The following is a 23,108-nucleotide window of genomic DNA, read 5'->3' as shown; positions in this document are numbered from 1 at the left end:
GGCCAGGGATTGAACCCACAACCTCATGGTCCCTAGTCAGATATGTTAACCACTGAGCCACCACGGGAACTTCTCCAACCTGGTTCAGATCCTCAGAGCAGACGTGGGGTGCCCAAGAGAGTCATGAGCCTGCTGTGCTTGCTCCCCTTCGCCAGCTGGGGGCCCCTTGAGCCACACCATCCTAATCCTGCCCAAGGAGGTCAGGTCTTTGTCTCCTGGGGAAGAACTTGAGGCCTATGGAATTCCAGGCATGAAGCTAATCCCACCCTGGGGGTAATAACCACCCTGGCCTGAGCTCAACCAGGAGGCTGAGGCACTGCCAGGAGCTCAGACATTGGGAACATCTGTCCTTGGTGTGTCACCTTGGGCAACCCTGGCCCTTTGAACTTCTGGTCTTAGCTTCAGAAGGTCAGAGCACTGGCTGAGTTCACTCAGTTGACAAACGGGGCGGCAGGGGGGGGGGGGTTACCACTCTACAGGCCGTGGGTACACACAAGTCTATAAGGACCTGCCTTGGGGAGTTCCCGTCATGGCTCAGTGGTTAACGAATCTGACTAGGAACCATGAGGTTGCAGGTTAGATCCCTGGCCTTGCTAGTGGATTAAGGATCCATCATTGCCATGAGCTATGGTGTAAGTCACAGATGTGGCTCGGACCCCACCCTGCTGTGGCTCTTCTCCGATTAGACCCCCTAGCCTGGGAACCTCCATGTGCTGCGGGAGCAGCCCAAGAAATGGCAAAAAGACCAAAAAAAAGGGCCTGCCTTGGGTTTTCCAGGGAGTCATGGGTTGCAAAGAAGCTGAAGCGCAGGAAGGTAGTGTGGGGTGGGGGTTGGGAGAACAGCTAGGCCTGGAGGGTGGTCATGGACAGGGCACAGCCTCCCCTCCCCCACTGGTGGAAGGGGGGCTGGTTGGCATGGTGACCTGGGTAGTTTCCAGAAAACCAGCTCACTTCGAACCCCACCCCCTTTTCTTGGAGAGGTGCCCAGCACAGGGCTCAGGTAGCCATTTGCACAGGAAAGTCCTGGGTCCTTGCTGCCTCCTTTACCAATCCCAACACGGGAGGCTCTTCACTACCTCTGGGTCTTTGCACTTGCTGAGCGTTTTGCCTACACTGGCTCTCCACAGTTCACTGTTTCTGGGCCTCACTCGAGGTTGTAAAGCCCTCATCTATTCATATGACTTGGTGGGTCAGACTGAGGGCAGGAACCACATGGGTCACTGTGTCCCAGAAGTTCAGTAAGTCTTTGTGGGACCCAGGAAAGGGTAGTAATGGCCAGTGACTACCCTCTAACCTGTATCTGTACCATGCAGAGTAATGACAAAAGTCCTGGATCTAGCATTGCTGGATTTTGATATTAACTGCCGGAATGCCTTTCTGTGAATGTACAATTCACAGCATTTAATAAAGAGGGGCATGTTGGAGGAGTTCCGGTTGTGGCTCAGCAGAAACGAATCTGACTAGGAATCATGAGGATGTGGGTTCGATCCCTGTCCTCGCTCAGTGGGTTAAGGATCTGGAGTTGCCCTGAGCTTTGGTATAGGTCGAAGTTTCAGCTTGGATCCCAAGTTGCTGTGGCTGTGGCGTAGGCCAGCAGCTGTAGCTCTGATTCAACCCCTAGCTTGGAAACCTCCACATGCCATGGGTGCAGCCCTAAAAAGCCCAAAAAAGGGTGCATGTTTTCCTCTAGCTGTTCCAACACCATGAGTTAGCAAGCTGGTGGCTGGGGGAAAAAAATCACATCTTAGGATTTGGATTTGCTTTTCCTATGAAGGAGGGATTTTGCCCTGAAGTAAAATCATTTACATGGAAGAAAAAGTTAAGAACTTGAATCATTTCTCTACAGGATTGCTGGCGGGTTTTATATAAAGCTCATGTATGTTGGGCAAAAGCCTGGAAAAAAATTTTCCCTATATATGTTGCAAGTACCTCCTCAGGACATCTTTCAATGTTTGAGGTATTTGGGGATGGGAGGGGTGGCTAAATTTTTTTTGTGATGTTTGCCTAGTCAGTTTCCTTAACTTTGTGGCTTCTAGCAGAAACTCCTACTTGCCCCAAATATTCCTTCTCTCCTTCCTCAGTAATAGGAATCTCCATATCTAGATTCCACTGAGAAGTTTCCCAGCCTCCCTTTCAGTTAGAGGTGGCCACACGATATTAGCAGTACTGATGTGTGTCATTTCCAGGAAATACCATCTGGTTAGAATATAGGCATGATGGCCAGTGCTCCAGTAGCCATGTGTGACCATGAGGAAGCTACATACACAAGCAAAAGGTAGAAAGAGCTTGGGTATCTGACCCTGTGTCTGCATGATTAGAACATGAGAAGTGAACTTTTTTTTTTTTGGTAATTTTAAAATTTTTGGCCATGCCCGTGGTAGTGGAAGTTCCTGGGGTGGGATCAAACCCGTGCCATAGCAGTGACTGGAGCCACTGCAGTGAGTGTGCCAGATCCTTGACCCACTGTGCAAGAGAACTCCCACCAGTTCTTTTTAGGCTATGATCTGAAACTGCTGTTACTCCCGATGGCTTGGAGGTAGACCTTGATACCTGTGTCTGGGGCAATTCACTGCCCACTCAAGGCCTCAGTTTCTTCCTGTGTAAAATGGGAGTCCCCTGGATCTTGGAGCGGGGCGGGGTGGGGGGGGCTTCAGATGAGCTAGAGGTTGGGAGGCCGGAAGTATCAGGTGGGAGAAGTCACCACCAGGAGAGTGGAAGACCAAGGCTCCCCCATGCACCCCCATCCCCACCTTGAAGCTCCACTGAGGCTTCACCCAAGTTACACCCTGGGAAGCAGTTGGGAGGCCTCTGCCCCAACCAGTTGAGGGATGTGTTCAATCTCACTGGGGAGGCCTTGAACCAAGCAATGAGTGAGCAAGCCTCTGCTAACATACACCTATTCGTCCCGCTGCCCATCTACTCACCTTCTCATAACTTTGTCCACAGACAGCCGCCTACCATGTAACTATCCACCGGGCAATTCCCCACAAACCCCGCTTAGAGTAGCCATCGGGACGCTGGCTAGAGGCGAGGACCTGAGCCCTCAGTCTCCAAGGGGGAATTCAGATGGGTGCCTGGAGGACCAACCAGCGCAAAGGCTCAGAACTGGGGAGAAATGGGCCCTTCCATATGGAGCCTATGTGGCGGGACTGGCTGTGCTGACCTGGGGCCCATAGGGACAGATGCTACTGGGCTCATTTAGCCAACCCAAGGACAATGAGGACAGGAATCTGGAACCTGCATGGCCCAGCAGACCCCTCCCATCTCCTCAGGAGCTGAGGCACTCCCAGGTCCCACCCCTGGGCTTGTCCAGGTGCCAAGTGTCACAGCCTGGGCAGGGCTGGGAGCCCCAGGGAAGAGCTGCCCCACCGTGACCCACCCTGCACCTCACTCCTGAGTTAGGACCAAGGGAGCAAGGGCAGGTGCCTAGGCAAGGTAAGATGAGTGGGGCCCAGGAGACCCTTACCAGATCCTGAAACCCAGAGAGACTCTGAGAATCATGGGATCAGAATCCTCAGGGTTGGAATCATGGACAATGACAGCGACCCATAGTAATAAGGGTTCCTATTGTGGTTCAGTAGGTTAAGAACCTGACTAGAATCCATGAGGATACAGGTTCAATCCCTGGCCTCGCTCAGTGGGTTAAGGATCCAGTGTTGCCATGACCTATGGTGTAGGTCACAGATGCGGCTCAGATCTGGTGTTGCTGTGGTTCTGACGTAGGCTGGCGGCTACAGCTCAGATTGGACCCCTAGCCTGGGAACTTCCGTATGCGGCAGGAGCAGCCCTAGAAAAGGCAAAAAGACAAAGAAAAAAAAAAAGGAAAAAGTAACAATGGTTTGCTTTTAAACAGTACAAGTTAGATGTTCAAGGACAAATGCCCTGCGGGTCCTGCTGGAGCTAGAGCAAGATCACAACATCCAGCCTCTGACCTGCTGTGTCTCCAAGGAGATGTGGGAACGCTGGGGTGGCCCAGGCAGCAGGCAGCAGGGGGGCAGCAGACGCCCACCCAGCTCCCAGACATGGCTGCTCCTTCTGCTTAGACTGCAGCTGCTGGGCCTTCAGGGATTGCTCTGTTCCTCTCCCTCCATCGATAGAAGGTCCTGGATCCTGCCTGCTCTCCTCCCTATACCATGATCTGAGTCATACAGTCAGGGAAGCTATGATTGCTTCCCCTCCCTACCTCTGCCCTCCTCCATGCTTCTTCCTCCTCCACCCACCCTACAGGGCTCCCAGCTCTGGACCTCCACTCCCTTCCAGGAATTCCAGAACATGTTCTGAATTCACCTGTTTCTCCCTATCCGACAACCCCTGCCTTGGACATAGTGGGCTTTTCAGAACCTTAAGTCCCTCATTTGCTCCACACTATCCAATTGCCATCCCCCACCCCCGGGGCAACTTCAGAATAAAATCCAGACCCCTTGTCAAGACTTAAGGTCCGCTGTGGTCCTCCCTGTCCTGCTCCTTCCCACCTGAGGGCCCTCCCTTCTCCACAACTACCACCCCGGCCACACACACCCACTCCCCCATGCCTCCAAGCCTGGCTGGTTCATTCTCTACTGGCAGGGCCCACATAAAGTCTGCTCCCCCAGCATCTGCATCACTGACCTTGCTTCTCTCTTATCATCCCATCAGTTCCTTTGTGTGTGTGTGTGTGTGTGTGTGTGTGTGTGTGTGTGTGTGTGTGTGTGTGTTTTGAGGGCCACACCCATGGCATATGGCGGTTCCCAGGCTAGGGGTCCAATCAGAGCTGTAGCTGTTGGCCTACACCACAGCCACAGCCACACCAGATCTGAGTGGCATCTGTGACCTACACCACAGCCCACAGCAACACCGGATCCTTAACCCACTGAGCGAGGCCAAGGATCAAACCCGCATCCTCATGGATGCTAGTTGGGTTTGTTAACTGCTGAGCCACAATGGAAACTCCTGCATCAGTTTCTGAAATGGGTATTCATCTGCAGGTTTGGTCAGAGCCATGAGCCTGTGGGCAGGGTGGGTTCACCTGGATCCTGCTGTGTCCTCGGCACCTGGAGTGGGGCCCTGCACATACTAGGTGCTTAATGCATGAGATTCAGCCCAGGTGTCATTCTGCAGCCTGGACCCTTCTTCAACCACCGCAGGAGAAGCAGGGAGCTGGCAGGGAACAATCCTCCCTCTGAGCACCCCTCTGGGGAGACAAGGCCAGTTTTACCTGGCTTACATCAGTTTGCATATATTTGCATTGATTGGCGCAGCTTTGAGGGAATCCACCCGGATTTCCCCTTTCTCATCACGTTTTCCTGGAGGATGCAGCAGGGAACTAGAAGGAGGAAAAACTCCCAAGTTCTCCCCACCCTCCTGGCAGGAGATGCATGCCAGTGAGCAGCAGATTCTCATGTGGAGCCGTGCTATCGCAGCTCCAGGAAGGATCTGGCTGGCCCTGCACTGTGCCACGAGTTGGAGAGAGGAGACAGTCCCCAGTGACTCGTGAGGATGCCTGGGGGGGAGGATGCACCCAGCTTGGGAGGTGCGTGTCTGCCAGAGGGGGCCACCAGAGGGCGTCAGAGGCTGGGGAGGGTTAGGGAGCCCTAACTTCAACCCAAGGAATTCTTAGATCCCTCCTGGCTCATAGAGAGAACCCAGCATTCGAAGGGCGAGATAGGATTCGAACTCAGAGCTCAGAGCCTCTGGAGGCCCAAGTCCCTCAGGGTCCAGTAGCGAAGGGTCCCAAGATGACTGTTGCGTTTCTTGATGGCATGACCCCACACAAGGGACTTTCCCTTCCCCTGTACCTCAGGTCTCTTCATTTGTGCCATTAGGGACCGACCAGACACTACTTCCCCAGGTTTTCATGTCTCTCCATATATTCAAGTTCATGGCCAGTGACAGCCCCTCCATGACCTCCATCATACACTTAATGCCTGGCACAGCGTAGGTTCTCAATGCATATTTGGTGAAGGAACCAACAAATGAGGGAAGAAATGAATGAATGAGGTACTTACTCTGTGCCAGCCTGTGTTATGCGGGTTGAATTTATTCCTCCGGGGCAAGGGCTATATGTTAGCCCCACTTACAGATGGGGAATTGAGGCCCAGAAAGAAGCAAAGACTTCTTCAGATATATATGTGCTCAGAACCCCACTGCCTCCCACTGCTAGAAAGGGAGTGGGTCAAGGTGCCAGTCGGGGGAGGGGTTGAAGCAGAGCAGGTTTCCTTTTGGGGACGCTGCAACCTTGAAAATAAACCCCAGTCCCGTGGGTGAGCGAGCTCCCCTCTAGGTCAAGATACAAAAGCACAGTGGGGATTTGAATGCTGTGTGGTGCTGGGTAAGTGACATGCCAACTCTGAGTCTCAGTTTCCCCACTTGTCACAGGGAGACTTTAAAAGCTTATGGCCAGGGGAAAGGGCCACGCGAAGCAAGGGGGGCATCCATCACCCCCACCCCCAGCAGCCACCCAAGTGTCCTCTCCCAGCCTCTCTGGCCCAGTCCAGAAGGGAAAGGGTGCAGGTCCTTCCCACCCCCACACGCGGGGGCGGAGTTTCGTCGACCCGGAGCCCAATAAATCCGCAGCCCTGCGGCCAGCTGCGCGTTTAAGCCCCGCCAAGACCTCCAGCAGTCTGAGCTGAGCACGGCTCCCAGGGAGAAGACAGACAGAGGGCTGGGAAGTGGACACGCAGCTGCACGGGGCAGCCGGACCAAGTGGAGGCCAGGTGGACGGACAGACAGACGGCAGAGACAGACGCCAAAGACCGAGAGGAAAGCCAGGGAGGCAGTCGAGGATCCACAGATTCCTTGCCCGGGGAACCTAGGCCCGCAGGGGACGAAGGGGAACCGGCGCGCAGTGTCGCATCGGAGGCCGAGCATCCTCCCACCTCCTCGCAGTCCTGCCTTCTGGGCCGCTGCCAACTTCCCTCAGCCCGGGAGCTCGAGGTGGCTGGAAAGGCTCAGGACGCGCCTTGTCCCCGCACCCGGCCCTCATGGCGACCGTCGAGGGAGGCGCGCGGGCCACGTTCGGAGCCTGGGACTACGGGGTCTTCGCCCTCATGCTGCTGGTGTCCACTGGCATCGGGCTGTGGGTTGGGCTGGCGCGGGGTGGGCAGCGCAGCGCCGAGGACTTCTTCACCGGGGGCCGGCGCCTGACGGCCGTGCCCGTCGGCCTCTCGCTGTCCGCCAGCTTCATGTCGGCGGTACAGGTGCTAGGCGTGCCAGCGGAGGCTTACCGCTATGGCCTCAAGTTCCTCTGGATGTGCCTGGGACAGCTGCTCAACTCGCTGCTCACTGCCCTACTCTTCCTCCCAGTTTTCTACCGCCTGGGCCTCACCAGCACTTACCAGGTACGGGGCAGAGACCCCGAGGCAGGACCTGCCTGATGGGGAATAAAGGGATGAGGAGGGGGAGGCCCTGAGCTTTGAATTGCTGTGCAGGGAGCCGCAGGCGGGCTCCTCGGCGTCTTCGTAGGGTAGCCACCAGGCGGACGAGTAGGGAGGGTTCTGGGAAGAAGCCTGAGGCAGTGGGGCCAGGGGCCGGAAGGAGGAAGAGAAGCTGGTGGCGTCCTGGTTTTCTTTGGTGAAAACCCGCTCAGGGAGGGGCCAGCCCGGCCAGGGGCGCGCTCACGTGTGGACAGGAGCACCCCTGCTCTCCACATGCCTGGGCTTGCGTACACCCGACTGCTCGCCCGGCGGCCCGCCCCGGGTTCCAAACCCAACTTCCCCGCTTCCTCCTACCTCCCGCAAGACTTTGCCTCCCAGCTCGGATTCCCTAAAAGTCTAAGTGGCCTGATTTCAGGACTTCCCTCCAGGGCAGTGGGCAAAGTGATTACAATACTGACCAGTATACGGTAGGCCACCCATCACAGTTGGCCGCAGGCACTGACTGTTATCTTGCCAAAGTTGACTCCGAGCCGCAGCAGCCGGTGGCGGGGGCCGACCAGACTTGAGTGGGGGTGGGCGGGGCCGATGTGTGCACATTTGATGGCTCAGTCCTCCTGGGCACAGGCGCGGGGATGGCGCGTGTGTACAAATGTGTGCAGATAGGTCGGAGTGTGTGCACTTGGCTGGAAACCCTGCGGGTTAGAGGGTGGACAGCGCAGAAACGAAGGGGGCGGGTGAAGGACCCCAGAGGCCTCCGGCTCCTCTTGGGTAGGACCTGTCCTCGTGACCACGAGCCCTCGGTTCCCTCTTGCAGTACCTGGAGCTGCGCTTCAGCCGCGCTGTGCGGCTCTGCGGGACCCTGCAGTACCTGGTGGCTACAGTGAGTGGCCTCGGCCCCGCCCTCTCCCCCGCCAGGGTCCAGCTCTGTGCAGTCTGGGTCGGGTCCGCCCACAGCCCTTACAACCTCGCCTGGTGGGGCCCGCCCCTATCCTGCAAGGCCCAGCCCAGTCCCCTCCCCCGGTCCTCTGGCCCCGCCCCTGGAAGACCCATCTACCCGTTTGGCCCACCGGCTTCTCTCACACGCCCCACCTGACCCTGCCCCGACCCTACGCGGTCGCGCCCATCAGTTCCCAGTCACACACTCCAACTACCCTCCACCCCTATCTCCTAAAGCCCTCTTTACCCAGGCGCCCCCACCCCCAACCCCTCACTCTCCGCCCGGCTCACAGGTCCCCTGCCCTCCACCTGCAGATGCTGTACACTGGCGTCGTAATCTACGCCCCCGCGCTCATCCTGAACCAAGGTTTGACTGGGGGGAGGGGGGTGAGAGGGAGGAGGCAACGACTTAGAGGCTGAACCAGGGAAGGGGAGAGGGGAGGCCCTAGGAGAGACTTCGGAGGGAAGAATCCTCCTGGAGAGAGGAGGGCCCAGGACAGTGGAGGCCAGGTGTACACCCTGCACAGAGGCCTTATGGGACTCTCCTTGCAGTGACAGGGCTGGATATCTGGGCTTCACTCCTATCCACTGGAATCATCTGCACCTTCTACACTACTGTGGTGAGTGTCCCCTACCACTACCCCACCTGGGTGGAGCCCTGGTGGGGGTGGGGGTGCGGGGGCTGTCCATGCCCACTGAGTGGGGAAGACCCTGTGCAGGCCCATCACTCCTTCCCTTCCCTTACTCCAGAGGAAGCTTGTGTCCCAGCAGAGGCTGTTTCCTCATCTTTATTATGAGAAATTATTTGAAGGGCTTATTGCTGAGAGTCCAGTCATAAGCAAGCTTCAGGCGTGGCTGGATCCAGGAACTACAACAGCATCTTCTGGGTCCCTCTCCCATCTCTAGGAGCCTCATTATCTCCAGGCTTCTACCCCTTTGGGCTTCTTTCCAGCAGAAAGAGAGTTGCTGTTTCAGGATGATCTGGCTAAAGTCCCAGGAGGACTCTCTTTGGCTGGTTCTGGTATTCTGTGAAGGATGAGCCATTCAAAGAAGTTTGGGGAGCTGGGATGGTCTCATTGGCTGTTCTTGGAGCTGGAAGCAGGGTTAGCCTCACCTGCGTGACTTGGGAGGGGGGAAGGGGCTTCTCCAAAGGAAAATCTAGGAGCTGCCAAGGGAAGGCAAAGACATGGGGGCTGGATGGGTAGAAACAACAGCCAATAATAGGTGAGTCAGCCATCACTCCCTGAACACTTGTATGTGCCAGATGCTGTTCCAATTTTTTTTTTTTTTTTTTTTTTAGGGCTGCACCTGCAGCATATGGAGATTCCCAGGCTAGGGGTCGAATCAGAGCTGTAGCTGCTGGCCTACACCACAGCCACATCAATGCCAGGTCAAAGCCTCACCACAGCTCATGGTGACCTACACCACAGCTCATGGCAACGCTGGATCCTTAACCCACTGAGCAAGGCCAGGGATCGAACCTTTGTCCTTATGGATACTAGTCGGATTCATTAACTGCTGAGCCACGACGGGAACTCCCCAAATATTCTTCTTGTATTAACTAATTTAGTCCTTGCAATGATACCCTGAGGAAGGTACTATTATTAACCCCATTTCACAGATGAGAAAACTGAGTCAGAGAGGGGCATCGGTCCCAGCCACTGATGGAGGCCAGGCCAGGTTGCCCCAGCCAGGCCCCCCATCTGACCTCTTCTCCCTCCTACATCTGCCCTGTCCTGTAGGCCCTAGGCAAATCCCCCTCTGAGACCCTCACACATTCTTACACACACATTCTGTTTGCAGGGTGGCATGAAGGCTGTGATCTGGACTGACGTGTTTCAGGTCTTAGTGATGCTGACTGGTTTCTGGGTTGTCCTGGCTCGCGGAACTGTGCTCGTGGGTGGGCCTGGACGTGTGCTTGAGCTTGCCAAGAACCACTCCCGGATCAACCTGATGGAGTGAGTGAAAATGTCAAGGGGGATACTGCAAAATGATGGAGTTGCATCTCTCGGCCCTGGGAGAAGTCAGCCAATGCCTCCTGCTCCAAGAAGCCCTCCCTGCTTCCCGCCTCAGACTCCCCACAGACAGAACCCTGGCTTCCCCTCTCTGTACTCCCATAGCCCCCATTCCTCCATCTTGCCCAGACTTCTGCACCACACCACCCCCTAGCCCAGACTGGGGACTGAAGGTTCTCTGAGTTACCAGCTGGGCACAGAAAAAATGTTTTTTGACTGCATACACAGATGACTCAATACACAAAGAAGCTTTTTTTTTTTGGCTGGGCTCCGGGCATGTGAAAGTTCCTGAGCTAGTTCCTGGGTTCCAGCAGTGACAACACTGGATCTTTAACCCCTTGAGCCACCAGGGAACTCCCAACAAATGAATTTTTAACTTGGCAGACTCCTAGTCACACTTCAAAACCCATTGTAAATATCCCTTTAAGGCTCATAAGCTCCAGAAAGGCCATCTGGGGTACTGTGGGAGGGTGAAGTCAGGGTGGCATCCCCACATGGCTGATTTGCCCCGTCCTCATCCAGCTTTGACCTGGACCCGAGGCGCCGCTACACCTTCTGGACTTTTGTCGTGGGTGGCACCTTGGTATGGCTCTCAATGTATGGAGTGAACCAAGCACAGGTGCAGCGCTACGTGGCCTGTCGCACAGAGAAGCAAGCTAAGTTGTGAGTATTTAAGAGGAGCAGCGTGGGTGTCTCTGAGGTGTGCTGCCCGCTCCCTGCCCTGAGGCCACCTCTTCCCTCTTCTACCTCAGGGCCCTGCTCATCAACCAGGTGGGCCTGTTCCTAATCGTGTCCAGCGCTGCTGCCTGTGGTATTGTCATGTTCGCGCTCTACGTTGACTGTGACCCTCTCCTGGCAGGGCATATCTCTGCCCCAGACCAGGTGAGTCTATCTACCCACCCCTACTCTCAACCTCTGTGTGGAGTCTCTGGGAGCGAGGGTGGAAGGGCATTCCTAGCAGAGAGACAGCATGTGCAAAGGTCCAGAGGCAGGAAGGAGCTCAGCTCAGAGGAGGATCTGGGAAAGGTGAGGAAGATGAGCCTGGGAGGTGATGGTGGGAAGCCATGGGGGTGTGGAGAAAGGGAGAGGCATTTTAGATTTTGAGTCGCAGACTCCCTGAGGGATGCCAAGGAGGATGTGGGACCATGGTCTGGCATGACATTAACACGATGACATTAACGATAGTGACCATCTCTCATGTCTCAAGCGCTTACTCTGTGCCTCACGCTGTTCCCCTCACAAGCAGTTAGTTTCCCATTGAATCCTTCAAGGAGTGATGAGGCCAAGGCTGACATGGCCCTCAATTTACAGATAAGGAAACTGAGGCAGGAGGTTGGGGATAAAGCATTTGCCTGAGTTCTGCAGGCAATTCAGGAGCAGCGCCAGGGCCAGGACCCAGACCTGGGTCACACCCTGCCTGGAGTTCTAACCATGGCGTTCAGAGTTGGCAGAGGCTACAAGACCATCCCATTGGATCCTCTCCTGCAGTCAGATCCTGGGCTGCCTCTGTAACCTCAAGCAAGGACTGCACCTCCTTGGCCTCACTGGCTTCATCAGGAAAATGGGGATGACACAAGACCCTGCCTCACTCAGGTCCCTGGGCTCTTTGCCTGGGATCACAAAGTCAATCAACAAACACACACTAAGTGCCCACTGTGAGCCTGGTCTGTACTGGGTGCTGGGGACATGCAATATGAGGACAGACAGAAGCCCCTATCCTTGGAGTGCTGCTGTCCTAGAGATTGATCCCTCCACTCCCCCCAGTACATGCCCCTGCTGGTGCTGGACATCTTTGAAGACCTGCCTGGAGTCCCTGGGCTCTTTCTGGCCTGTGCCTACAGCGGCACCCTCAGGTGAGTGGCCCTGCTTGCTCACCTGGCCACATCTGAGCCCCTGGGGCCACCTTGTCCCTACCAGCCATCCCCCTGTGGGATGGAATGTCCCGGGCACATCTATCACTATGGCTCAGTTCCCAGTGGGTGGGCCCCAGCAGAGGGCACACCAGGGGCAAAAAGACTCCAGCTCCGGGGTCTTTACCTTCTTATCACCTGATAAGACCACACCTGACTCCTCTCCCTTCCTTCTCTCTGTCCTTTCTCCCCCACACAAATGTTTATTGAGCAATTATGTGGCAGATACTGCCATTCTAAATCCTGGGGCACCGCCATGATCGAGTGGTCCCCCATTCCTGCCCTCAAGGGCTTCATAGTCTGGTGGTTTCAAATCCACGACTCTGGCCACGTCCCTGCTCCAGCTGTGACCAGAGTCCTATGTGGATGCTCTCTGGACCCTATCATTGCTCTGTACTGAGAACGTGTGTCATTTGTGTCCTTGGTCACTGGTGTCCTTGATCCCTTGAGGGTACCTCAGGTCTGTGGGGGAGTGGGCAGGTGGACACACCCTCCACTCTTAAGGGATTCTGTCACCCACACCTCTGCCCTTGGGCTGGGTGGGATCCTAGCAGGCCAGATGGTGTAGGTGGCTGCGGGCCTCCCTCAGCATGGATGTGGCCAGTGCCTTGCTGTGGCCTGAGGACACTCCCTGCTTTGTGCCCTCCTGCCCAGCACTGCATCCACCAGCATCAATGCCATGGCTGCTGTCACTGTGGAGGACCTCATCAAACCTCGGCTGCCAAACCTGGCTCCACGGAGACTCGTAATCATCTCCAAGGGGCTCTGTGAGTTGGGGGAACCTTGGTGGGGGGCGGGTGAGGCAGCCTCTCCCTGCTGACAGGACCATCCTCATCCGCTACAGCGCTCATCTACGGCTCAGCCTGTCTCACGGTGGCGGCTCTGTCTTCCCTGCTGGGGGGCGGCGTCCTCCAGGTGAGCCCCGCCTCTCCATCCCACCCCAGTCTCCCCAAGATGTGGGACATCATCCACACTGAACCGAGGCTCAGAGAAGGTTATACATGTCAGCAGCAGAACTGAGTTCTAACTGATGCCACCAGCAGGATACTTCCTGCTGTCACCTGTCTGGATGCAGGGGAGCTGGGAGGTGGAGGTGGTGGCCTGGGGGCAAGAAGGGCCTCCTCCCTGCCTGGAGGTGGAACCAAATTTGTCAAGAGAGAGAACCAGGGAGTTTCCGCACTGTGGCTCAGTGAGTTAAGAACCTGACATAGTGTCCATGAGGATGCGGGTTCGATCCCTGGCCTCGTTCAGTGGGTTAAGGATCCAGTGTTGCTGCAAGAGGTGGCATAAGTTGAGGTTGAAGATGCAGCTTGGATCCAGTGTTGCTGTGGCTGTGGCATAGGCCAGCAGCTGTGGCTTCAATTTGACTCCTAGCCTGGGGATTTCCATATGCTGCAAGAGCAGCCGTAAAAGAAGAAAAAGAGGAGTTCGAGATTGTGGCTCAGCAGTTAGTGAACCCAACTAGCATCCATGAGGACGTGGGTAGGATCCCTGGCCTCGCTCAGTGGGTTAAGGATCCGGCGTTGCTGTGAGCTGTGGTGTAGGTTTCAGATGTGACTTGGATCCCATGTTGCTGTGGCTCTGGCGTAGGCTGGTGGCTGCAGCTCTGATTCGACCCTTAGTCTGGGACCCTCCATATTCGGGTGCAAAGACCGAAGGAAAAAAAGAAAAAAAGAGAGAGAGAGGGAGAGAGATTCAGGGAGTTCCCATTGTGGCTTAGCACATTAAGAACCCGATATTGTGTCTGCAAGGATGAAGGCTCAACCCAAGACCCTGCTCAGTGGGTTAAGGATCTGGTGGGCAGAGTAGGTCGCAGATGTGGCTCAGTCCGAAAGCTGTAGCTCCTAGCCGGGACACTTCCATATACTGCGGGTGCTGTGGTAAAAAGAAAATGAGAGAGAGAGAGAATCAGCATCTTTGGGAGAGAGATAAGAACAGGCAGTCTCGGAGTTCCTGTCTTGGCTCAGTGGTTACCTAATCCGACTAGGAACCATGAAGCTGCCGGTTCGATCCTTGCCCTTGCTCAGTGGCTTAAGGATGCGGCGTTGCCGTGAGCTATGGTGTAGGTCTCAGACGCAGCTGGGATCCCTCATTGCTGTGGCTCTGGTGTAGGCCGGTGGCTACAGCTCCGATTCGAACCTCCATATGCCGAGGGAGCGGCCCTAGAAATGGCAAAAAGACAACAAAACAATACGAAACAAAACAGGGAGTCTCCTCCCCTTTAGGGAAACTGGGGCACAGAGGAGTGTCAAGGCCCACACTGGAACTTCCCACGTCTCGCTTTCTCAGCGGGCAAACTGAGGCCAGGAAAGGTGGGAAGGCTCTGCCCTCAGTCCCACCCCCACGCACTCTCTCAGGGCTCATTCACCGTCATGGGAGTCATCAGCGGCCCCCTCCTCGGAGCCTTTGTTCTGGGAATGTTCCTCCCCTCCTGCAATACGTCGGTGAGTGCCCCGGTTGGCGGGGGGGGGAAAGGGGGGACGAGGAGGGCGAGGCGAGGGGCTGAGAGTGCACATGGTTCAACAGCGCCCTCTGCTGACCCTAGCTGACATTGGGTCTGCCCCCAGGGCGTCCTGTCCGGGCTGGCGGCGGGCTTGGCGCTGTCACTGTGGGTGGCCGTGGGCGCCACTTTGTACCCGCCTAGTGCGCAGTCCATGGGGGTCCTGCCGTTGTCGGCCGCCGGCTGCGCTCTGCCTACAGCCAATGCCTCTGGCCTCCAGGACCCGGTCCGTGCCGTCAACGCCTCCAGCAGGGCCTCCAGGTGAGCCAGCGGGTCTGAGAGGGAAGCTCAGACAGAGAGAGTGTGCACGGGGAGGGACCCCTTAAACTTTTTTTTTTTTTTTTTGCTTTACTTTTAGAGCCGCGCGGCATACGGAGGTTCCCAGGCTAGGCGTCAAATCGGAGCCACAACTGCTGGCCTATGCCGCAGCCACAGCCACAGCCACAGCCACATCAACTCGGGATCCGAGCTGCATCTGTGACCTACACCACAGCTCAGGGCAACACTGGATCCTTAACCCACTGAGCGAGGCCAGGGATGGAACCCCCAACCTCTTGGTTCCTAGTCGGATTCGTTTCCTCCATGCCATGACAGGAACTCCCAGGACCCCTTAAACTTTTTTTTTTTTTTTACCCTCTTAAACTTTTGAGTCCCTATTGAGAAGGAGGAGCGGGACTTGGGAAGAGGTGAGGGAAGGACATTCCCAGATGATGGAAGAGAAAGTGCAAAGGTTCTGAGGCCAGTGTTCTGTTCAGTGCGCTCCAACTACGGTGAGCTTGGGGTGGATTTAATGGGAGAAAGGATAGGACATGAGGTCCAACAAGAAGAATCTGATTCTTTTTCAATAGAGGTGTCATTTACAGATGATAAAGTTAGCCATTTAAAAGGGTCCTTTAGGAGTTCCCGTTGTGGCTCAGTGGTTAACGAATCCGACTAGGAACCAGGAGGTTTCGGGTTTGATCCCTGGCCTTGCTCAGTGGGTTAAGGATCCAGCATTGCTGTGAGCTGTGGTGTAGGTTGCAGACATGGCTGGGATCCTGCGCTGCTGTGGCTCTGGTGTGGGCCGGTGGCTACAGCTCCAATTCGACCCCTAGCCTGGGAACCTCCATATGCTGCGGGAGCGGCCCAAGAAATGGCAAAAATAAATAAATAAATAAATAAATAAATAAATAAATAAATAAAAGGGTCCTTTAGGGGGTTTCCACTGTGGCATGGTGGTTTAATGATCCGTGGCATTTCCAGTTTGATCCCCACCCCAGGCACAGTGGGTTAAGGATCCACATTGCCAAAACTGTGGCTTAGGTCACAGATGCGACTTGGAGTCAATCCCTGGCAGTGTGGCTAAAAACAGAATATAAATAAATAAATAAGGGGGCTTTTAGGGAACCCTCCTACACTGTGGGTAGGAATGTCAATTGGTGCAGCCCCTATGGACAACAGTATGAAGGTTCCTTTAAAAACTAAAAGTAGGAGTTCCTGTTGTGGCACAGCAGAAACGAATCTGATTAGGAACCATGAGGTTGCAGGTTCGATCCCTGTAGTTCAGTGGGTTAAGGATCCAGCATTCCCGTAAGCTGTGGCGTAGGTCGCAGAGGCAGCTCGGATCTGGTACTGCTGTGGCTGTGGCTGTGGCTGTGGCCAGCAGCTCTAGCTCTGATTGGACCCCTAGCATGGGGACCTCCCTATGCCGCAGCTGTGGCCCTAAAAAGAAAGGGAAAGAAAAGCACCAAAAACCAAAAAGACAGTCGCTGTATGATCCGGCAATCCCACTCCTGAGCGTATATCCAGAGAAAACTCTTATTTGAAAAGATACGTGTACCCCAATGTTCATGGCAGCACTATTTACAATAACCAAGATGTGTGGAAGCAACCTAAATGGCCATCGACAGATGAATGGATAAAGAAGATATGGCATATATATTACTCATCTATAAAAAAGAATGTGTATTGCCATTTGCAGCAATATGGATGGACCTAGAGATTATCATACTAAGTGAAGTGAAATCAGACAGAGAAAGAAAAATATCATATGATGCTACTTATATGTGAAATCTTAAAGTATTTTATAAATGAACTTCTTTACAAAATAGAAACAGACTCACAGACATAGGAAACAAACTTATAGTTACCAAAGGGGAATAAATTAGGAGTTTGGGATTAAAAGATTCACATAACTGTATATAAAATAGATAACAAGGTCCTAATATATAGCCCAGGGAACTATATTCAATATCTTATTATAACCTATAATGGAAAAGAACCTGAAAAAGAATATATGTATGTATGTACATACACATACATACACATATATATCTCTGTGCTGTAAACCAAAAACTAACAATTAACAATACTTCACTTTTTTTTTTCTTTTTTGGCTGCACCTACAGCATATGGAAGTTCCTCGGCCAGGGACTGAACCCCAGCCAGAACTGAGACCCACACCACAGATGCAGCAATGCCGCATCCTTAACCCATAGTGCCACAACAGGAACTCCAACTATCCTTCAATTTTTTTTAAAATTATGCTTCAGGTGTCATATCTAAGAAACCATTGCCAAATCCAAGGTTATAAAGATTCATACTTAGGTTATCTTCATAGAGTTTAATTTGGTTTAATTCTGAGGGCAATGGGGATCCATGGAGGGTGATGAGCTATAGTGGTCTGAGTTACATTTTATTTATTTTATTTTGTTTTATTTTACTTTATTGGCCTCCCTAAAGCATATGGAGTTCCCAGGCCAGGGATCAGATCTGAGCTGCCGTTGCAACCTAAGCCACTGCTGCGGCAGCACCAGATCTTCAACCCACTGTGCCGGGCCGGGGATCGAACCCGCATCCCAGTGCTCCCGAGATGCCATCAATCCCTTTGTGCGGCAGTGGGAACTCCTGAGTTACATTTTAGTAATGTTCCCTCTGCTTGTGTGTGGGAATGCCTGAGGGTGTGTGTGGGTGGGAGAGCAGACAGGAAGGAGCATTGGCTACTACATACTGTGTGGGTGAGCAATCATGAAGGACTGAGCTGGGCCATGGGAGTGGAGACAGGAGGAAGCGAATGGATGAGGAGTGGATTTTTTTTTTTGTCTTTTTGCCTTTTTGCCTTTTCTAGGGCCGCTCCCGTGGCATGTGGAGGTTCCCAGGCTAGGGGTCAAATCGGAGCTGTAGCACCGGCCTACGCCAGAGCCACAGCAACTCGGGATCTGAGCCACATCTGCAACCTACACCACAGCTCACGGCAACACCGGATCCTTAACCCACTGAGCAAGGCCAGGGATCGAACCCACAACCTCCTGGTTCCTAGTCAGATTTGTTAACCACTGCACCACCACAGGAACTCCAGAGGAGTGGATTTTGAACTCGTGATCATCTCTCCCACCCCTAGCCTTGAAACGGACCCTGAACAACCCATCTTAGCTGCAAGCTTCTACGCCATTTCCTATCTCTATTATGGTGCCCTGGGCACCCTGAGCACCATACTATGTGGAGCCCTCATCAGCTGCCTGACTGGTAAGGAGAGCGTGTAGCCTTCTTGGAGGTCACCTTGTCCATCCCTCTGGCTTTAGGACCCACCAGGCAGGGTGGGGAGGAAGGACCCTTTTGTCAGCCGAGTGGCCACTGTGGGCTGGACACATCAGCACTCTATAATGCTCCACCACCTTCAGGACCACCCTGCGCCTCGTGGGACTTGTTTCCTATTTTGCAAAGGCAGAAACTGAGGCATCACTTACCCACCTGTCTAGTTCCTCTCTGGTTCCCAGCAGATAAACTCCTTGCCAGAGGATGTGGGGATGAGGCCCTGAGACGCTGTCCTTGGTGCTGAAATACCGTCTCAAAGCCTTGGTGACTCGGCGCCCCTCTGGGAATTCTAAATCCCATGGAGAAGTGGAAAGAGCTCAGGAGACATTGACCATGATAGCAGTTCCTGGTCTCACTTCCTGAGTCTCAGACTTGACATTCTGTCCTTTTCTGTCGGGCAGTATTTCTAGATGTGGGGACATAGCAGCAGATGGAACCATGTGGTGGACCCTCCTGGCCATCCACTATCATTCTGTTGCAACCCCTCACTGTTGCACAGATGAGAAAACTGATGCCCAGAGAGGGGCAGAGACTTGCTAGTGACTAGTAGGTCACTATCAGATCTAGGACTGGAAACCATCAGAGCTCTCCCTTCCCCTCCCAGGTCCTGGTCTTCAGTTCCCACCACCCCTCACTCAATGACCTCATTTTCTCTCTGCCCCCTCAGGCCCCACCAAGCGCAGTGCCCTGGGTCCTGGTCTGCTGTGGTGGGACCTCACACGGCAGACGGCATCGGTGGCCCCCAAGGAAGAAGTGGCTGCCCTGGATGACAGCCTGATGAAGGTCAGTCTAGGGCTAGGCTCCCAGAGGAGGGGGAGGAGCAGTGAAGAAGTAGCTTCAGGTGCTCTTCAGTGTGGCCCTCACTCAGGGAAGTGACAGGATGGGTCACTGTCTTTGTCTTTCTCAACTTCTCCTTACTTCCAGTGGAAAGGCTTAGTTAGCTGACACATCTTCAGCACTTTCTATACCCCCTTTAACAAAGACTGAGCAAACTTTCATACTATCCGTTTTCATTGTATCTGGTGTTTTTGTTGTTGTTGTTTTGTTTTGCTTTTTAGGGCTGCACCAGCGGCATATGGAGGTTCCCAGGCTAGGGGTCCAATCAGAGTTACAGCTGCCAGCCTACACCACAGCCACAGCCAACTCGAGGTCAGAACCATATCTGTGAGCTATTCCACAGCTCTCGGCAATGCTGGATCCTTAACCCACTGAGTGAGGCCAGGGATCGAACCCGCAGCCTCATGGTTCCCAGTCAGATTCGTTTCTGCTGCACCACAACGGGAACTCCTCACTGTATCTGTTTTTACAATGATTTCCAACCTGTGGCAAGTGAAACTGGTTGGCCTTTTGTTATTGATATAAAATCTCTCCCCAAAGTAAAATTACTTAATTCAAAAGTGAGTCACCTTAGACAAAATCTTATATAAGAAACACGACAGAAGGTAGACCAACCTTGGCCACAGTCTTATGGTTTCTATGTGAATGCTCTGAGTTTAGGAAACAACTCTTCCTGGAGGGGTCTGATCCAGGCCTTCTCCTGCTTCGGATGCCCTGTTTCATTTCTTTATTTATTAAGCACTGGCTGTGTACCCAGCCCTGCTCTGGGCTGGAGTCTGAGTCCACTGTCTAGAAGAAAGCTAAACTGAGAAAGGAATAGGATCTTAGGAGGTGCCGAATATTAGGAACAAAATAAAACAGCATGCTGCAATGTGGGTGGCCTCTTGGGAGAATGACATTAGTCGAGTCCAAGTTAAGCAGGGAAATCTGAAGGAAGGGCGTTCTTGGTGGAGGGACCAGCAGGTGCAAATACCCTGAGGCCAAAACAGGCTTGACAGCAGGTGGGCTAGTGGAGAAGGAATTTGACTGAAGTGTTTATTTTATTTTAATTTATTTTATTTATTTTACTTGGCTGTGCCCACAGCATGCAGAAGTTCCTGGCCAGGGATCAAACCTGTGCCACAGCAGTGGCCCAAGCCACAGCAGTGACAATGCCAGATCCTTAACCCACTGTGCCACCAGGGAACTCTAACTGACCAAATTTTTGTAAAGCTCCCTCCAGCTGCTGAAGGGAAATATGTATTTGTTTATTTATTTAGTTAATTTTTTTTAACAGCCGCAACTGAAGCATATGGAGGTATCTGGACTAGGGGTCCAATCAGAGCTGCAGCTGCTGGCCTACACCACAGCCATGGCAACACTGGATCTGAGCTGCATCTGCGGCCTATAGCATGTGGCAACACTGGATCCTTATCCCACTGAGCAGGGCCAGGAATCGAACCCACATCCTCACGGAAACAACATCAGGTCCTTAACTTGCTGAGCCACACACAACAGGAACTTCTAAATATTTATTTGCTCTCTCTCTCTCTTTTTTTTTCTTTTTAGGGCCTTACCCATGGCATATGGAGGTTCCCAGGCTAGGGGTCGAATCAGAGCTACAGCTGCCAGCCTACACCACAGCCACAGCAACACCAAATCCAAGCTGTGTCTGCAACTTACAGCACAGCTCACGGCAACGCTGGATCCTTAGCCCACTGAGCAAGTCCAGGGATCAAACCTGCATCCTCACAAATACTAGTCGGATTTGTTTCCACTGTACCACAATGGGAACTCCTGAAATATTTATTTTCTTGAAGGAGGATAGGCAGAGTCAGAGAGAGGAGGGGGCAGGCATCCATGGAAGCAGATGGCCTGGACTGTAGGTGACATGGACGTGGGGGAGAGAAGTGGATGGGGGTTTTGGAGGCAGAAGGGACAGGACTGGCCTATGCACTGGACAAGGGGATATTGTGCAACTCTGCTCAGTTTCTGTCCTTCCAGACCCTCCATCCCCAACTGGAAGCCATCTGAGCTGACACAGCAGAAGTGAGATCTCTGACAAGATCTTTCTTCTCTTCTCCCCTAGCAGGGTGCTGAGGAATTGCCTTTGGGAGTCAAGAAGCCTCCTGACTTCCTGTCCACTAATGAGGACCATCTGCTCTTTCTGGGGCAGAAGGAGGTGAATGGAGCCAGCTCCAAGACCCCAGGCAGTGAACATGACAAAGGTCATGACCTGCGTGAGACGGACCTCTAAGCGGGGATGGACCACCTGGGATGGAACCTCAGGGGGGCCAATCCCAGGCCCCAGGCCACAGGGTTAGGGGTTAGGGTTAGGGCCCTCAGAGGGGCCAATCCCAGGCCCCTGGCTGGACCACATCATATGCAAATGGGTTTGAGACTGTGTGTCCCCACCTTACCGGAAGAGTTGAAGCCCCACCTCCAGAAGGTCATATAATGCAGCCTCCTGCTTCTAGCCCCTAATCTTAGGTGCTGCACCCTGCCCCCGCCCCTAGAACAAGGCCAGACTTTTCTCTAACTACAGTATGAAGTTGTTAGATCCTCTCTGGACAACATGGGGAAACCCCAGGCTCCACCTTGGGGTCTGAGAAATATCCCAGCTCTTCCCTGGGCGGGGGGCGGGGGAGGGATCTGAATCTTAGTAATGATTTTGGAGGTCCCGAGGCCCAACCCCTATACCCACTTTACAGGTGGATGCTGAGGCCTGGAAAGGGGCATTGACTTGGCCAAGGTCACAAAGCCAACCAGAGACTCATGGAGAGCTGGACACCAGCTCTCCTTCCTTCATCTCCTCCCTGTTTTCCTCCCTGTGGAGGGACAGACATCACACATGCTCTGATCTTGGGAACAGGAGGGGAGGAAGAAGGAGAAATAACATCTTCAGCGTCTAGACACTTTATGCATCTCATTTATTAAGGACCATGAACCCACTTCACAGAGGAAGAAACTGAGGCTCAGTGAGGTTGCCTGAGGTCACACAGGGAGTTGGGTCGGGGTAGGGATAGGCCTGGTGCTGCATGATGCTGAGGCTCCATTGACAACATGTCACTGGTGTTCAGGGTCAGATGGGCCCGGCTAGCTCATGTGCCAGGGGCTTCGTCCACATCGAATAAAGGGACTCTCGATGTTCTGTTCTCTCTGGAAAAGCATTCTGGTCATTGCCTCAGATCTCCTCGGTCAGATCTGAGTGTGGGTCTCTGTATCCCTTGCCTCAAGCCTGCAAAGAATAAACTTGCATATTTAAAGCATCAGAGCATGGTGGTTAATCCCAGCCTAGGGTGCGTCATACTGCCCTCCTGGAGACACAGCTCTTCTCCCCTCCTGACTCTCTCCTGAAGCATCCCCTCCTCACTGCCCTTTGTACCTGGGCCTTGCCTGGATCTACACTGTCCCTGCGCCAGCCCCTGCGGTTTCTGTGACTCTGAGAGCTGACCGTACCCATCTCTACCCAGACAATTGCCATGGCTCCCATGGCTTCCAGGGAAGCATCCCCTGCTCACCTGGCCATTAGAGCACTGTGCTAAGTATGATAGGGTCCCACCAAAACTCATTGCTCCCCAGAAACTCAAAATGTGAACTTTTTTGGAGTTCCCATTGTGGTGCAGTGGGAACGAATCCAACTAGTATCCATGAAGACACAGGTTCGATCCCTGGACTGTCTCAGTGGGTTGAGGATCTGGCATTGCCATGAGCTGTGGTGTAGTAGCAGATGCGGCTCAGATCTGGCATTGCTGTGGCTGTGGCGCAGGCCGGTGGCTACAGCTCCAATTTGACCCCTAGCCTGGGAACTTCCATATGCCTCTGGTGCACCCTGAAAAGCAAAAGAAAAAAAGATTGTGATAGAGTCTTGGGGAGTTGCTGTTGTGGCTCAGCAGGTTAAGATCCTGACTAATATTCTTAAGGATGCAGTTTTTGTTTTTTTGTTTTGTCTTTTGTCTTTTTTTTAGGGCTGCATCTCTGGCATATGGAGGTTCCCAGGCTAGGG

The 23,108-nt window shown here is 53.7% G+C and overlaps 1 protein-coding gene across 7 annotated transcripts; it reads left to right on the top strand.

Moving 5' to 3' along the window:
* Nucleotides 1-6,551: 6,551 nt before the first annotated feature.
* Nucleotides 6,552-22,374, top strand: SLC5A5 (solute carrier family 5 member 5). 7 transcript variants are annotated; one of them, XM_047776588.1, is made up of 16 exons: nt 6,552-7,316; nt 8,167-8,232; nt 8,604-8,655; nt 8,841-8,908; nt 10,092-10,246; nt 10,826-10,966; nt 11,056-11,185; nt 12,068-12,156; nt 12,868-12,980; nt 13,058-13,128; nt 14,571-14,657; nt 14,781-14,974; nt 18,093-18,217; nt 18,954-19,069; nt 21,195-21,330; nt 21,814-22,374. In XM_047776588.1, the coding sequence occupies exons 1-16, from the start codon at nt 6,960-6,962 to the stop codon at nt 21,822-21,824; spliced, it is 1,911 nt and encodes a 636-aa protein (XP_047632544.1). In that variant the 5' UTR covers nt 6,552-6,959; the 3' UTR covers nt 21,825-22,374. The 7 variants fall into 7 exon arrangements, with proteins under 7 accessions (XP_047632544.1, XP_047632540.1, XP_047632541.1 ...); XM_047776584.1 differs by having other exon boundaries at nt 14,439-14,657; nt 21,192-21,330; nt 21,814-21,983; XM_047776585.1 differs by having other exon boundaries at nt 21,192-22,374.
* Nucleotides 22,375-23,108: the final 734 nt, after the last annotated feature.

Source organism: Phacochoerus africanus, chromosome 4, assembly GCF_016906955.1.
Source record: "Phacochoerus africanus isolate WHEZ1 chromosome 4, ROS_Pafr_v1, whole genome shotgun sequence".
In the NCBI taxonomy this organism is placed as follows: domain Eukaryota; kingdom Metazoa; phylum Chordata; class Mammalia; order Artiodactyla; family Suidae; genus Phacochoerus; species Phacochoerus africanus.
Note: the sequence above shows the minus strand (reverse complement) of the source record. Positions and strands in the feature narration are given on the sequence as shown.